Consider the following 15,203-nt stretch of genomic DNA (forward strand, 5'->3'; position numbering starts at 1 on the left):
TTTGATATATATATATATATATTATGTTTGATTTATATATCTGTATGTATATATATATATATATATCAGGGTTGGCCTTAAGCACTCGCCCGCTCGCCAATGCAATACAAATCGCTCCTGGCGAGTGCTGATTGACACCCACTCGCCCGACTGGCGAGTGGCTTTGGCGAGAAATTTAATTAGTTGGTGTAGGACAACTTGTGTTAAGCACCACTACTAAGCGAAATAATACTCAGCGCAAGTTATTTTCCTGAAAACTAAGGCGGAAATACATTCAACACTACGCAAATAATAAGGTTAATCGAAGTCACGTTTGAAGCTCGTAATAAAGACTCTTTGTCCCGTTTAAACAAAATCGTTTACCGGCAAACACTCAAAGAAACACAAAAAAAACAGAATACGAAAAAAAGAGAGCGCAAGGATTTTTAGAAAAATGGAAAACAGGCCGGCCGTGGCTACTAAATTGTCAGTGTTATTTTTTTCACAAGATTGTTAAAAATATTTCGTTAAAACATTGTCTTGAGCGTAAACTGCTTTATGGGTCATTAATTTGTTCATCCGTGGTTGGAAATAAACAACCAGACTTTTATCAAAACTGCTGTTTACGTAGAAAAAAACAAAACAGAATAACGATAACCAAAGAAAGGGCCGTGCTAGGACGAAAATTTGCAGACGGCATGCCAACAAATTTGTCGAGTGTTATTTCGTCTGGGCGAGTGCCGATTGATTGCCGCTCGCCCAGCTGGCGAGTGTAAATTTTTGCTTAGGAACAACCCTGTATATATATATAAAATTAAATTCGATGATATACTTGCCTTTGCCCTGGTAATATATTGTCTTTCATAGTTCTAATACTATATGTCTCCTTAAACTTGGTATAAAAAAATGCAATTCGGCCTACCTAATTTTAAGGTTCAGGCGATTTAAAACAATTACTGGCACAATAAATACTATATTTTGTGCAGTTTCACAAATTGTGAGAGGACATCCAGCTCTGGCCCCTTATTCAAAATTGCACATTATATTGTTCCACCCATGTATGGTTGCCAAAGCTCTCGGTATTACCAATGATTGAAATGATATTGTACCTATATGACATGTAATAAAAGGAATGTTACAAAAAGCATTATTTTTCAGAATGAAGGCCGAAAATCACCCGCCTTAACTTATGTCTTAGATACGAAAGGGGTAGTTGCCAGGGTTTAATTTTCTTATACGTTAGTTTGGTAAAGACTATGCTTAATTTTAGAATCGTTTTGCAATCAAAATATTTTATTCATTTATTTATTTTTCTTTTTGCCGCTTCAAAACAAAAATTCCATTTCCAGAGACAGTCACAAACTGGCACTTGACGCCTGAAAGCTTTACCTTCAAGAAAATTTTCAGGATTTTTTAACTTATGATTCAATCTGGCGAGATAGTTCACGAACGTCATATAAATGAATCTTCTAGCAATGCTTCCCTGCTTTACGATTGGGGAAACTTCATTTTATACTGGCCTTGCCTCTTCATGTAATACCGCGATAATAAATTAAAATACGGCAAGGTATTTGGGAAATGATCGAAAAATATGTTTGATAAATAGAATTTACGTAGATAATGCATGCGGCCATGTTGTTGAATTTTGGGGCGGTAACTTGGTAAAAAAGCAGATATAATAATTGTCTTAAAATTATTTAACACCTATAGTTTGCTATGCTTTTGCCAATTTTCACTTGGTAATATTTTACCCTGGCTTGGTCCGCGCAATCACTGTTGAAATAGACTTTAAATCTGTTGTTTCGAGCAAAATGCAAAACTCTTTTATGAGCCTAATACGCCACCTTTAATCCTAATACGCCACCTTTAAAGCCTAATACGCCAACCTTTAAATTATGTTTTGCCTGCTGCGGCCCTTATTCAATTTTAATTTTGTTAGTCTACTATTAACTAAAAAAATATATTTGACTACCCCAAAACCACAAGAAGAAATAAATTTAAAGCAAGCATTATAAATGTGTCGCCGTTATTCTGCTTTGAACATCCCTACTCGCAATGCTTCCCTGCGTTAATTGCACAGTGGGTGAAAGTTTATTCACGGCCTTACCTCTTTGTGTATTACCGTGACAATAAAATGAAATACGATTTAGAGAATATTTGAAAAAAACGTATTTGAAGAATATTTGCTATTTGCACCTGTTTCGTATGTTACTAGATTCCAAAATATCAACACACAATTTTAAGTTGTGTAGGCCTGGTGTTGATATGTTGGATTGGAGTAACCTGCGAAACAGGTGCAAATAGAGAGAGGTGTACACTGCCACCAAATTTCGCATTTATATTTGCGGCACTAAAATATGTTGTTTTGTAAGAGTAGTAAGTTATTTTACTAAGTAAAGCCTCTTTTTAAATGCAAGTCGCACGCGCCCAGTTTTACTAACGCAGCCACTTCGAACAATGAACGTTGCACGCGGGGGACAATGAAGCGCAGCAGGATGCCAGCAGCCACTTGCGAGCTGAACCAAGGAAGCGATATAAACGAATTCTGTATTGAGTTTTTCTGTCGCTAGGTAGGAGTAGATAGCTACAAAAAGCTAAAACGATGACGTCACAATATTTTAGGTTTATTGTCCCCCAGTCTTCAAGCAGAACCTCCTGCAAGCTCGCTTCCTTTAATGAAGATATAATACAGTTTAAATGTTGTTAAATATACCTAAAAATTATTTTTTTGTTTAATTCCAAAAGCTGACTATAGTTTTTTTTTAATTTTGTGAATGATTTAAGTGCATTTTTAATCAAATTTGACTTTTGACAAATTTTGACCTAACGTGTAAATTTTGACAAAATTTTGACTTTTTTTTTACAAGGTAAAACTAATTGCGAAAAAACTGCACATTCAGACATATGTTTAGTTACGAACATTACAAGTTGATATTTCAAATGCAATAGCCTTGTGTTCTTTAGCCTCTTGATAGCCATAGAATTTCTGCATGCATTAGTATGCTTGTATAATTCACAAACAATATAACAAAGCATCAGGTGTGACTCTAAAAGCTGCCAGTCTACTGCATACTAAATCTTTAAGAGCCCTTCAGTCGCACTTCAATGATGTTTTTTTCACTGATCCCTTTCAAACTTAAACGTTGGTTAAGAATTACAATTACAAGAGGAACAGATTTCTATCTCTGAGAAATATACCTGGGCTTACTTTACACTAAAATTTTACACTGAAGCCCATGAATTTTTGTGTGTTACATATTCAAAAGTGAAAATTGTGCAAAAAGTAATTTCACAATTTTTTAAAACTAGAGCCACTTCTAACAAACTAATACATTTTTGGAATCAAGTGCCATGAACTATCACAAAACGACTCTTATATTTCGTGGCAGTAAATAAATGTTTTTGTTGACCAATGTAACTTAATTATTTATTTTGCTAACTTTATGCGCTGTTATTAAAACTCCAATGCCAACAAAGAGTATTTAAAAGCATAGCTAATAAGGAGATAATATATGGAAAAATAATTATAATGAATCTATAGCAATTGCGTCTATAAACTAATTTTTAGTTGATCTAGTCCACTGCTTAAAAAATTAAAAAATAGCCTTAATCACAATGTGTTTTTAATCATTTGTGTACCATGTTAAATTAAGTTGTTGTTTTCTAAAAATAGGTTTTAGGTAAACCTATTTTATAAGTTGTACTGACATATCTGTAGGTACTTTGAATGTACAGAGGATTGTGGCGTGTTCTTGGCCCTTAATCGTGTGACTTCTAAGGAATATCACAACCTAATGCAAGCTCCTGTGCCAGCACCGCGAAAAGTAAATCCGAAAAATATATGTTTGAAAACTGCCGAATCTTCTTATAGTGCAGGTAGTTTGTTAATGTTATTTTTTTACAAATTTCACTAGAAGTGTGGACCAGGTTATAGTTAAACATGGAATGAATTTGAAAGCCCATACAGAAGTAGATAGCATGTGTTGCATGTTTTACATTATGCAAATTAATATTGAAATACTTAATCTACAAGTACTTTTTAATTCCGCTTCATGTAGTTGTAATTGATTTTTATTGCCGGTATACCCACCCCCCAACCCCCCACACAACATCACCAAAACTAAAAAAAGCAAATTGAAAATATATTTGTTATTAGAGAAACTGCAGGTAAACCATTCTAAACATAAAAATAAGCAATTCATCGTAAGTGTAAATTCTTGTTTGAAACGTGACTAAAGTATAATATTTTAAATTAATCTGTGTTCTGTGATGTTTTTATGTTTTAACCATTGTGTATATAAATTTTAGTTCCCAGCCAGGGAAACACCATTCCTTCTGTCATAAACATTGAGAAAAACGAGCTTGATCAACTAAACATTAATATTGGTATGGAAGTTTACATTTTCACAGAAGTTCATGGCAACGAAAGTCAAGAAAGAGGGACTGTCAGATTTTTAGGTAATATTGCAGTTCATTGTGAAATGTAATTTGTTCATATGTAAAAATTGATGTATTGTTAAAACATCTGGGTAAATTTATTCATAAAATGCCAGTGTAGATTTATGCATTTGGAAGGGGGATGCTCCACTCTCCTGGTGGTTTGTTAATGAGTTAGAGTTCGCTAGGGATTTTGTGCTCACCCGCTTGCCAATGCAAGTGCAATTCGCTCCAGGAGAATACTGATTGTCTTCCACTCGCCCAGCTGGAGAGTTCCCTTTTTGGTTGTTGTTTTTAAACCGACTTGCAGTCCTACTTTATTAATCCAGAACAAATTTGTTTACCTTTATAGACTAAGGCCAATTATTTCACTATATGGCTTACGATACACTTGTGCGAAACTACACCAAGAAATTGACCAAACACATTGTATGTGGTAAAAAGTCGTATGCATTCAATGTTTTACAAACAATCAAAACTGTCTTGTGGTGTAGGAAATAGTTGAGTATCTGATTTGTTTAATATTTATTTTCAGGAGAGATTTTGCGCTGTGAAAAATGACATAACAAAAGCTCAATAAATGTAATAATGGTTGCGAAAGACCGGTTAAACTAGATAAAGAAAAATAACATGACAAGGCAACAATCTCATATTGTTGGCAAAGATCGCTCTCTTTAATATTTTTTTTTTATCCCTTTTCATTTTAAAAATCAAGAGCAGCCTATGATTTGCTTGCCACATGTAGGTAAGACGAGGGTTCCTTTCGGGAATGTTTCGACGGGAAATTCCCGGGATTTCCCGTGAATTAACCATCCCGAATCCTGCGAAATTTTTTTTTTAATCCCGGTTATTCGGCAACATAGCAAAACTTAATAAAAATTGTCATTTTTGACTGATAGAAAGATAAAAATAATTCCAACCCTGTTAAAGTCGTTGCCTAAGTTGCTTTATTTGCGCTTTACAGCGGTAAAAAACTAATTAAATTTATTCTACAAAAAATGCGCTTTTTTTAATTAAAAACAAAAAAGGGGGTGACGTTGAAGGTCTTGTAAGATTGCAGAAGCAAGACTACAGAACAACATAAATGAGCTTAATTAAATCTTTGGATCTAATATAAGATAATTTTAAACATCATAATGACGAAATTTTAGGTATAATTTTTTCGTCGGTAATCCCGGTAATTTTCATTTTTCAATCCCGTTTTCCGGGAGTGAAAAAATCCGTGAAAAAGAGCAACCCTAGTTACGACTCATGAAAAACGATTTAAAAGTCACTCTCTTGTTTTTGGTATTATGCCCGCACGAACTGTTACTAAAAAATGAATCTTTATAACTTTTGTTGGAAATGACTAAAAATCTATGAGTCGGGCCCAAGGAATAATCATTAACTATTGGTTATTATAATTCAATGTATCATTAATTTAACACGCTGATTTGAATTTTTCGAAATATGTATACAACCGAAATAGTAAGTCAGGTTAAATAATTGAAAATAACAACTAGTAATACGAAAATTTATTTTGGGCCAATGTTATTCTGTCTGGGCGAGTGTTGATGAAAAGACACTTGGCCGACTCCAAATTAAAATTGGCACCAATCAACACTCACCCAGATTAAATCAGACTCACCAAAAATGCTGGCACGCCATCTGCGTATTTTTTGTTTAATCCAACCCTTTGACTAATGATTTAACATGCCATTAATTTTCAAGCGGTAATATAGTTTTTATATCTTATGGCCTTTCAGTCATTGAAAGTTAAACATAATTTGCCACAGAACAAAAATTAAGATCACCAAAAAGTCATACAACGATCAATGTTGACTAAGAGCACTCACCAGTTGGGAGGGAGGGTGTCAGTCTGAACTTGCATTTAAAAGTGGGGGAAAAACCTCAAAACCTCAAAGCTGATGCAGCAACTAACAACAAATACACCATACTCTCGTCAAAAGAGAGACCTGTTTGACAGACTTGGGTGTTGAAAGTGGGTGTTAGTATTTTATTTATTTAAGGTAATAGAGTTGCCACCCTGATTTATAAAACTGAGTGTAGCTGTATGGCACCTGTTGCTGTCATTAATGTTTTATATTGTCTCCCTTAAATCCACTGTTAAGTAGAACACTGTCATAATTAGCTTAATTTGATGTTAAAAAGTACTTGCTTTTGCTAAACCCTTCTGAATCAACGGTGGTAATTTATTGCCATTGGGTGGGTAACTACAACAGCACCATTTGCATATGTTTGTAAAAAATGTTAAACATGATATTATTTTCAAAAAGCATTGTTTATCATAAAAGCACTTTTTTCATGGAGAAACTCCTTTCTTCTCTAAACAACATTGGTAGGACAAAAATCTATTATAAAATCCATACTGTGTTGCTTGGCTCCATGGCACCACTGCATTTGATATACATTTTCTAATTAAATTTTTGTTATTATTTTATTGCAAGGCCGTTTACATGAACTTCCTACTGATGATATATATGCTGGAATAGAGTTAGTAAATCCATCAGGAAATGGGCGTGGAGTGTTCAATAAACGACAGTTGTTTAAAACTAAGTTAAATCATGCTGCCCTAGTTCCACTGAGTGGTGTTCTTCCCGCAAGTACATTTGATAATACATCACACAATGAGGTAGTTGCTATACATTGGTAGTTTGAGGGTTATATATTTTATTGGATGAGTAACTACTTGTCTTATTACTTTACATCCTTGATTCTTAACTTTTATTTGTTGACTTAAAAACAAGTTCAAATTTATTTTTGAAGGAAATGGCACGAGGTAAAGAAGCTACTGAACAGACTGCATTTAGTGGACCTGAATACTTTACCAGTAAGTGGCTGTATTTTATGCCTCCAAACAAAAATGTTATTGAGTTACCCAATTATTCCGAAGGATCTTTCAACTCCAATCTACAGCATTCTAGTAGTGGAAAAGGTACTGTTGCTGAATTAGAGGATGACCTCTACTCTCATGATGACATTTACAGTGGTCAGTCTATTGTAGACAGAGAGCGACTGTCAACAAATGAAATCCAAACTTTATACCCAGTATGTTATTATTGCACATTGGTAACTAAAACAATGCTATTTGTAGTTTAAACTTAGCTTGAATTGTCTGCACCCACATGTATGGTTATTGTAAATAAAATCCAGTCAACAAACTATGTTATTTTAGTGAAACTTTTGTTTGAATACAGAGATGTCTTCCAGGTACTCAGCATACTAATCATGTCTACATGTTCTAATATCATATTTTGCTTTGTTTTGTAGCTAAAGTCGCCATACAGACAAGATTATCACAGTGAAAACACCTCTAATGGTAACCATTGTATATTTAAACTTGTTTTCTATTGCATTTTTAATATTTGCTCTTGCTTAGATTACAATGGTTTGGAGATCGGTTCAATGGTAGAAATTCTTGATGGGATGGAAAGTCAAAATGAAGTTCTTATTGGACCTATTTTCGGCGTCATACGATGGATTGGAAAGCCTCCTAACATTCAAAATGTATGTTGTTTGGCTGCTTGTTGAATAACTTGGGCCTCTCAATTTTTTAGAGATCCAGGCAGAGCAACAAATAATTGAAACAAAATAGTTTGTAAAAATGTTCTACTATTGCTATTTAGTTAAATCTCTTCAGGATGTAAGTGTTGTTTGCACAAAAAACCGCAGTTTTAATTCAGTGGACTGATAAGTATACTGCTCCAGAAAAAAAGAGTTCATGACTGCAATTGCTTTGAGACCCATGGTAGTTACTATACCGTTGACAGAGGCTGAGAGATATCAAGTCAATTTGGAAATTACAATGCAACTATTTTCAAATAACCTAATAGAGCAAAAGGTAGTAGGTATATAATACCTTCATGTTTATTAGTTGTAAAAAATTAAAGCCCAAGGTATCCTTTACTGGAGTGTTTTTTTAGGAACAAAGCACCATCCCTGTGTCAAGGTTATTAAAAAGTTTTTTAACCAACAGCCACTAAACTAAGAACACCTGTTATTTTGTAATCACAACATCATGACATAAATATTAGAGATCATACCAAATTATTTTTTTAGGCTGATAACTTAACATGTTTTTTTGTTTTTTTCCTTACCGATTTTAGTTTTTTATCAACCTGGTATATGCTAATAGTTGGGCAATTAAAAAAAAAATTTAAACCTAAAAATATAAAAACTTTAACCTAAAATGCTTTTTATGACAAAATTTTGGAATATGTAATGTCTAAACAGTATTTTCACTGTTTGTCTCTAAGAGCCTTTCTTGTTGTTTTGCTAACAACCAGTGTATCCCACACCGGTTTTGTAGTTTTTGTAGATGTACTTAATGATATTTTTGCCATGTAAAAATTACAAACGTCTTAATGACACTGTTTTTTATGAAAAAATACGCTAGCTATCCTATACCATTATAAAGGAAAATAGTTTATTGAAATACAGAGTAAAAAGAGAACTGCCGTAAATTAATACAGACCAGGGCTTAGCATACTTTAAAATTTAAAGGGGCTAATTGCAACTTGCTCCAAATTAAAGATACATGACGTTTTGAAGCAAGTACAAAGAACAAGCCTGGTAATTTATGCATTTACTCAAAATGAACATACTATAAATTCTATGTAGGTATATGCTGGTGTAGAACTAGAAATGGAACGTGATGATTTGACTGACGGAGAATGGAATGGAAGACGTTATTTTGATTGCTTAGACAAAAGAGCTCTCTTTGTTCCCATAGGCTGTTGTCAAAAGGACTCTAGATTTACTGCATATGGTGGGTTGATACAAAAAGTAGGCTTCTACCGATATATCGGTATCGGTAAATGTGAGCCGATACTTTGGCCGATATTTTGGTATGAAAATATGATATAAATTTTCCTGTAGAGCAAACAAATTACCCATTTTTTAATGAAAAAAAATTGGGTTTTAGCATCACAACAAGTTAATATGCAAAATATTAGTTTAATAATTAATAAAGGTTTATAATCTAAAACGTTATTTGGATTGTATTTTCAATTAATTCAAATTTTGAACATTTCTTAGGTATATAAAAAAATCGGTATCGGTTGACAAAATTGTGAAAAATCGGGTATCGGTATTGGTCCAAAAAAGTGATATCGGTCGACCCCTAGTAATTTTACTCCATTACAAAATGTTTACATATGCACATTTCTATGTAGACAATGTCTAAGTAGAAGAACAACAACTTAAAAATTGATGTTTAGTTTTCTTAGAAATTTGATTAATATCATCGTGTTCCAGGTTCATATTTTATTGTGTACCTTACTTTACATATTTTGATTATGCAGCTGAAATGATATGTTAAAAACGACTTTACAATATGTTTGTTTTTGTTAAAATATTTATGCTTTAGATGATGTTCTTTCACTATCTTCGGTTCAACAACAAAAGTCATGTAATTTTGGTGACTTTAAAGCCCCTCAAGTCAAAGGGTGTGTTAAGCCACCAAAAGAACTTACGTTGCAAATGCTTGGTAAAGGCAAGGGAATCCAAGGTCACTACAATTCCTGCTATCTAGACAGTATGTTATTCAGGTGACATTTTTTATTGAAAAAGTCTATTATCTGTTAATTTTAAACATCAATATCATATATGAATGTGAAATTATTGTATTTAAATGGCCAGTACAAATTCTAGACCAGTGCTCTGTAACCTTTTTTTCACAAAGCATACCTTTCATCTACAAAGCATATCTAAAATGACAATAGACACATGTGCAATATCCAAATCTATCGATAGCAAAGGAGCCCCTTTTTTATGAAGCACAGCAGGTGCAAAGGATTTTACATATATTGCTTTCTCCTCTCTTCTAATTTGTAGTTTACAGTCCTCCTGAAGTATCTGAAAATGCTCATAATCCTCTAAATGGTACTCCTTTATAAAAGTTGAATAAGAAAACATTTCATGATTGTGAATCGTATCTAGAAAATTAACGTGAATCGTATGTAGAAAATTAACTTGACAGTTGAATTTTGTATTTTTTGCTTAATTTAGTTTCGGATAACCAGTCACAAGAATTTTAAATACTAACTCACCGATTATAAAGGACATATACACAAATTCGTTTTTCAATGCTTTTTTATGGCTTTCGAGCATATGGATATCAGCCTCCCTTACTCTTGTTATAAAGATTGAAAACAATTGTTATACATTAAACCCGGTAATCACCTGGTAGTTGAGTTTGTTAAAAAATATTTTTTTTACCTAATTTAACATGTGTTTGGAAAAGTTGAATATTAAGGAAAAGTTCAGATATTTAGGTCTGGATTGTGGCATATTGTCAATAAAAATATACGTTTTCCATGTTAATTCTACTGGTTACTACACAGTAACTGTGAACAAAAGTAATAACCTGCAGGAACTTAAGAGCACACTGGAACACTGGGTGGGGAACACTGGGCTAGATCATAGCATACAAATTGATATTTTATCTCCATTTTAGATTAATACTGTCATGTAGAAGGTGTTCTGTGACTAGCAGCAAATTATTTTTACCAGCACACTACTCATTGATTGTAATATTTTATACGTTAGAGAACAAAACATAAGACATTAGCATTAATCAGTTTTAATTTAGTTTATATTAGACATGTCTCTTCATAATGCTTCCACAATGTTTTTAAATATTGGAGAAATCTTTATATTAGGCATGTCTCTTCATAATGCTTCCGCAATATTTTTAAATATTGGAAATATCTTGCTCAGAACCAATCTCAATAAATCTACCCATTAAATCTACTGCCTTCGGCAACCCAAAAAAATCTAACGGCAACTCAAGGTTGAAAAACACTGTATTAGGCTAACCAGCTGCAAAGAAAAATAGATACTATTTCTGTAAAAACATGCCTAAATGACCTCAAACCTAATGAAAGCTGGTCATAATACTTCAAAAAAAATACTGACTATGACTGAGTGAATGTCAGTTCACGCTAAACATTTAAATTCAGTGATTGTTGATATTTATTTGCAAGTAACAAGATCATATCACATTTTTTTTTAGTTTGTTTGCATATTCATACTGTCTTGACTCCTTGCTGTTGCGACGAAAACAGGAAAATGATTTACCAGAATATCAACAAGTGCAACAGGTTAGTGAACATAGAACCTTAACTAAGCTTTATAAATATATAACAGCATTTAAAACAAGAAAGCAAAATGAATTGTCTTAAAATTGATAATTACAAAAATACTTTTAAAAGGGTTGCATCTTTAAATATTATTTAAATTGTCACCATATTGCTGTGCATCATCACTGACATATATGGAGTAATCAGTGGTTCATATTGTTTATTGCAGAATCCCTTACAAACGCTTTTTTTATGAATCTTGCCGGGATGTACTAAACATTGCTTTGTAGCCAATCAAGGACTGCATTCCATAGCTATATTTAATATCCAACTGTAAAGCACGAATTAGGCTGCCTGACAGACTCACTGTTACATATTTGTGCATTCTTGTTTGGTTGATCCAGTCAATGGCACTACCAGAAGAAATTAACTTAGATTTCAAAGTTTTCTTTAAATAAACAATATAGTAGCTCCTGTGGTCCAGTTTTGTCATTTTTTGCAAACCTCTGTAGCTGTCATGCTACATGGTATAACAGTAATACTTCTAAAATTGCCCACAACAAAACAGTTGTTGTGTTTAAAATATTTAATTTTTATTTAATCATCAATAAATGGAGAAAAAGTTGAGTCAATCGACATCATTTTGATTAAGATCTTTCGCCACGCATTGTATCAGCTTCAGTTAATTTGAATAAAATATATCCAAACATCAGTAATAAAACAGGGAATACAAAGTTCTATTAACTTAAAGATATAATAAAACCCATAATTATAGATTTTCAAAGTAAAATGTTTGATCCTTAGACTTGAATCCAAATTGTATTTGTAACCAATTTGCCATCTTCAATTTAATGTCGGTGGTTGTGCCTTATTATACATACATGAGTGGTAAGTTTTGATAAAGGCCTGTAGTGGTGGCGACACATTTGCAGTGCTTGCTTTAAATGTATCCATGTAGTGTGCAGGGTCAGCGTTTTTTCAGGCTACCAATTACTTTGCAATAACCTTCGCCTATTCATTAGGTGTCAATCAAGTGTTATTGGGCATACATTTAATGCCATGTGCAGAGTTTGCAGTTTGTTAAGTGCGATAAGTTACGAAAATACCCCCCGAAAAACAAAACAAAAACATATTTAATAAAAATATACTAGGATTTTATATTCTGTATATATTATTCTAGATTTGAAACCTACTATTCTAGAATCCTCTGAGATTCTACTTTGAACATCCCTGCCTAATACTTGTTAATATACCTAACTCTTAAGTTGCATCTTTTTAGGTTTTAAAAGAGTTTATTGTTAATCCTCTTCGTACACAAAACTTTGTCAGAGCTGACAAAATTATGGAACTTCGTAAACATTTGGATGCTTTAAGTTCAGTAACTGGCTTAACAAATGAGGAGAAAGATCCAGAGGAATTTTTGCAAACACTTTTAAATCATGTAAGGTTTAATGGTAATGAAATGCGAAATGAGGTTTCTTGAAAATATCTTACACATCAGGATGATTCTTAATAAGAGAGTTACAATAATTGTAGTTTTGTAGGAATGAGTGTGCCATCAAATATTTGTAGAGAAAATGTTGCCAGTAACTGGAAAACTAGATATTATATTTAATATGCGATAATGATAGCAACCATATTAAATATTGGCAAAATTGTCATTGACCATGTATCTATAGATTTCTATACCACAAGTCTAAGACAGTGATATTCAACCAGTGTTTCATAAAATTTCATCAGGTGTTCTGTAACAATTAAATTATTTTGAGTTTTTGACCAATGTTCCATGTAATAGCGGTCGAAAATCACTGGTGCTTTATGATGACCATCACCAGTATAAATGTTCCATCAGGATTTGCTCCATTTGTTGTTGTGTAATTATAATAAGACTAGGTTAAATAAAAATATTGTATTTGTGTGGGCCTGTTGCTTCATACACAACAGCTTGTATATCAATTTGCTGCTCATCCCAACAAGCCCAGATATCGCACTAAGAAAAACTGAAAGTGAATAACGTGTTGTTTTGATGTGTATTTAAATTTATATTATAAACTTCCGTTTGGTGTCTCACAAAAATATTTTAAAAGTGTTCCATGACTCAAAAAATGTTGGAAAACACTGACCTAAGAAAGGGTGGTATCAATCACTAGTACAGGGATGGCGAACAGCTGATCCGCAAGTCACAAAGTGACCCACCACAGTTTCTTATGACCCACTTGTCTCTCTGTTTAAATCAGGGCTGACCAATCTGTGGGTCGTGCAAAAGTGTTTTAGGGGTGACGAGTATAGGCCTACATTAACAGCACTTCGACAAATGAGTGCAGAAAAGCAGACAACTAAAAGATGCATTTTGTTTAAGACCTCGCAGACTACAAATTGTGAATACCCTATAATCATGAAAAAAGCTTGATCTCCAGTTGTGAAAACATGATCACTAGGGCGATTATTTTTTTGACTTGAGCAAAAAAGTTAAAAATTAGCCAAATCGATTAAAAATTCCTAAAAAGCATTTACAAAATTAAAAAACTTATAGTCAGCTTTTAGAAATTGTCGCATTAGATTTAGCTCGGACTATGTTTTTGTTTTATAGTAGTGTATCTCTGAATTGGACAAATGTATTGAACAGTATTTGGTCTGTCTCTTTTGCTTGTGATTTGGAATGTCATTCATATTTTTCTGCAATAATTTTTACCTTGTACTTCAACTGTTTACATAACATTTTTCTAAAATAACCAGTATCTTGGTTTTCTTAGGCATTTTTATAGTTGTTTGATTTTAAAATAACAAAAATACCAAGTAACCATTTTCAAGTTTTTTGCATAAACCTGAAAAAAATAGCTTGTTTTCGACCGGTAGTCAGTAAACCATCAAAAACGCTTGGTTGACTATGTCAACCCACTAATTAAGTACTTTATACCAGTGCTGTGCAAATCTTTTTGACTTGCGGCACACCAACAGAGGTAAAACAATTTGGCGGCAAACCTTCGAAATATATGTCGATTGACCAAAGAGAACATTTGCAAATATCCTAAGCAGCCAAGAGAAAAAGGAGCCATTTGTGATGAAATCATAAAAATCACAAATTGCTAATATTATATTTATAATAATATTTTTTGCGTTAAGTCGACTGATTATTAAAAACTATTCTTAAAACGCAAGTAGCACACCTCTGGGAACGTCGTGCCAAACCTGGCACATGGTCTCATCCATTCAGTATTTTAAAGTAACGAGGTTACATACTAATGTACTTTTTAGCACTCTGAAACCAACAATAAAATATTAAAAAAAACACTTGCAAATAATGCCTAGTTACAACCAGGCAAGTTAACTTGAGGTGCTTCACATGTATTCTGTTACAGCAGCGGTTCCCAAACTAGGGTCCGCGGACCAACTGGGGTCTGTACGGCAGTTTCAGAGAGTCCGCAAGGAGAAAGTTTCATCATCAGGCTTTAGCAAATGTTTTTAAACATTCATTATTGTCTTTAGTTACGCTTTATTGTTTAAACATAGCGTGTTTTATGATGTCTATTGTGACACCATCATCTAGTATGCTGTACTACCTGCTATCAGCGAATCGTTCGCATTAGTAAGAAAGCTGTTACATTAAAAAGAATAGGACCGCACTAGCGTACTACAAGTAACATGGGTCAACTGACCCTTGAACATAGGAGTGACTTTCGCTATGTAGATGTAGTAGCAGACTAA

At 33.3% G+C, this 15,203-nt stretch overlaps 1 protein-coding gene across 1 annotated transcript in view; it reads left to right on the forward strand.

Moving 5' to 3' along the window:
* LOC146136232 (ubiquitin carboxyl-terminal hydrolase CYLD-like) overlaps positions 1-15,203 on the forward strand; it is a 38,771-nt gene that overhangs the window by 13,006 nt on the left and 10,562 nt on the right. The window contains exons 5-15 of the mRNA XM_083394942.1: positions 3,698-3,855; positions 4,288-4,437; positions 6,864-7,048; positions 7,183-7,246; positions 7,310-7,464; positions 7,687-7,735; positions 7,796-7,923; positions 9,037-9,184; positions 9,785-9,965; positions 11,432-11,519; positions 12,778-12,939. Of these exons, the coding sequence (XP_083251068.1) occupies positions 3,698-3,855; positions 4,288-4,437; positions 6,864-7,048; positions 7,183-7,246; positions 7,310-7,464; positions 7,687-7,735; positions 7,796-7,923; positions 9,037-9,184; positions 9,785-9,965; positions 11,432-11,519; positions 12,778-12,939 (1,468 nt within the window). The remainder of the gene's footprint in view (positions 1-3,697; positions 3,856-4,287; positions 4,438-6,863; positions 7,049-7,182; positions 7,247-7,309; positions 7,465-7,686; positions 7,736-7,795; positions 7,924-9,036; positions 9,185-9,784; positions 9,966-11,431; positions 11,520-12,777; positions 12,940-15,203) is intronic.

This window comes from Ascidiella aspersa, chromosome 8 (assembly GCF_963924565.1).
Source record: "Ascidiella aspersa chromosome 8, kaAscAspe10.2, whole genome shotgun sequence".
In the NCBI taxonomy this organism is placed as follows: domain Eukaryota; kingdom Metazoa; phylum Chordata; class Ascidiacea; order Phlebobranchia; family Ascidiidae; genus Ascidiella; species Ascidiella aspersa.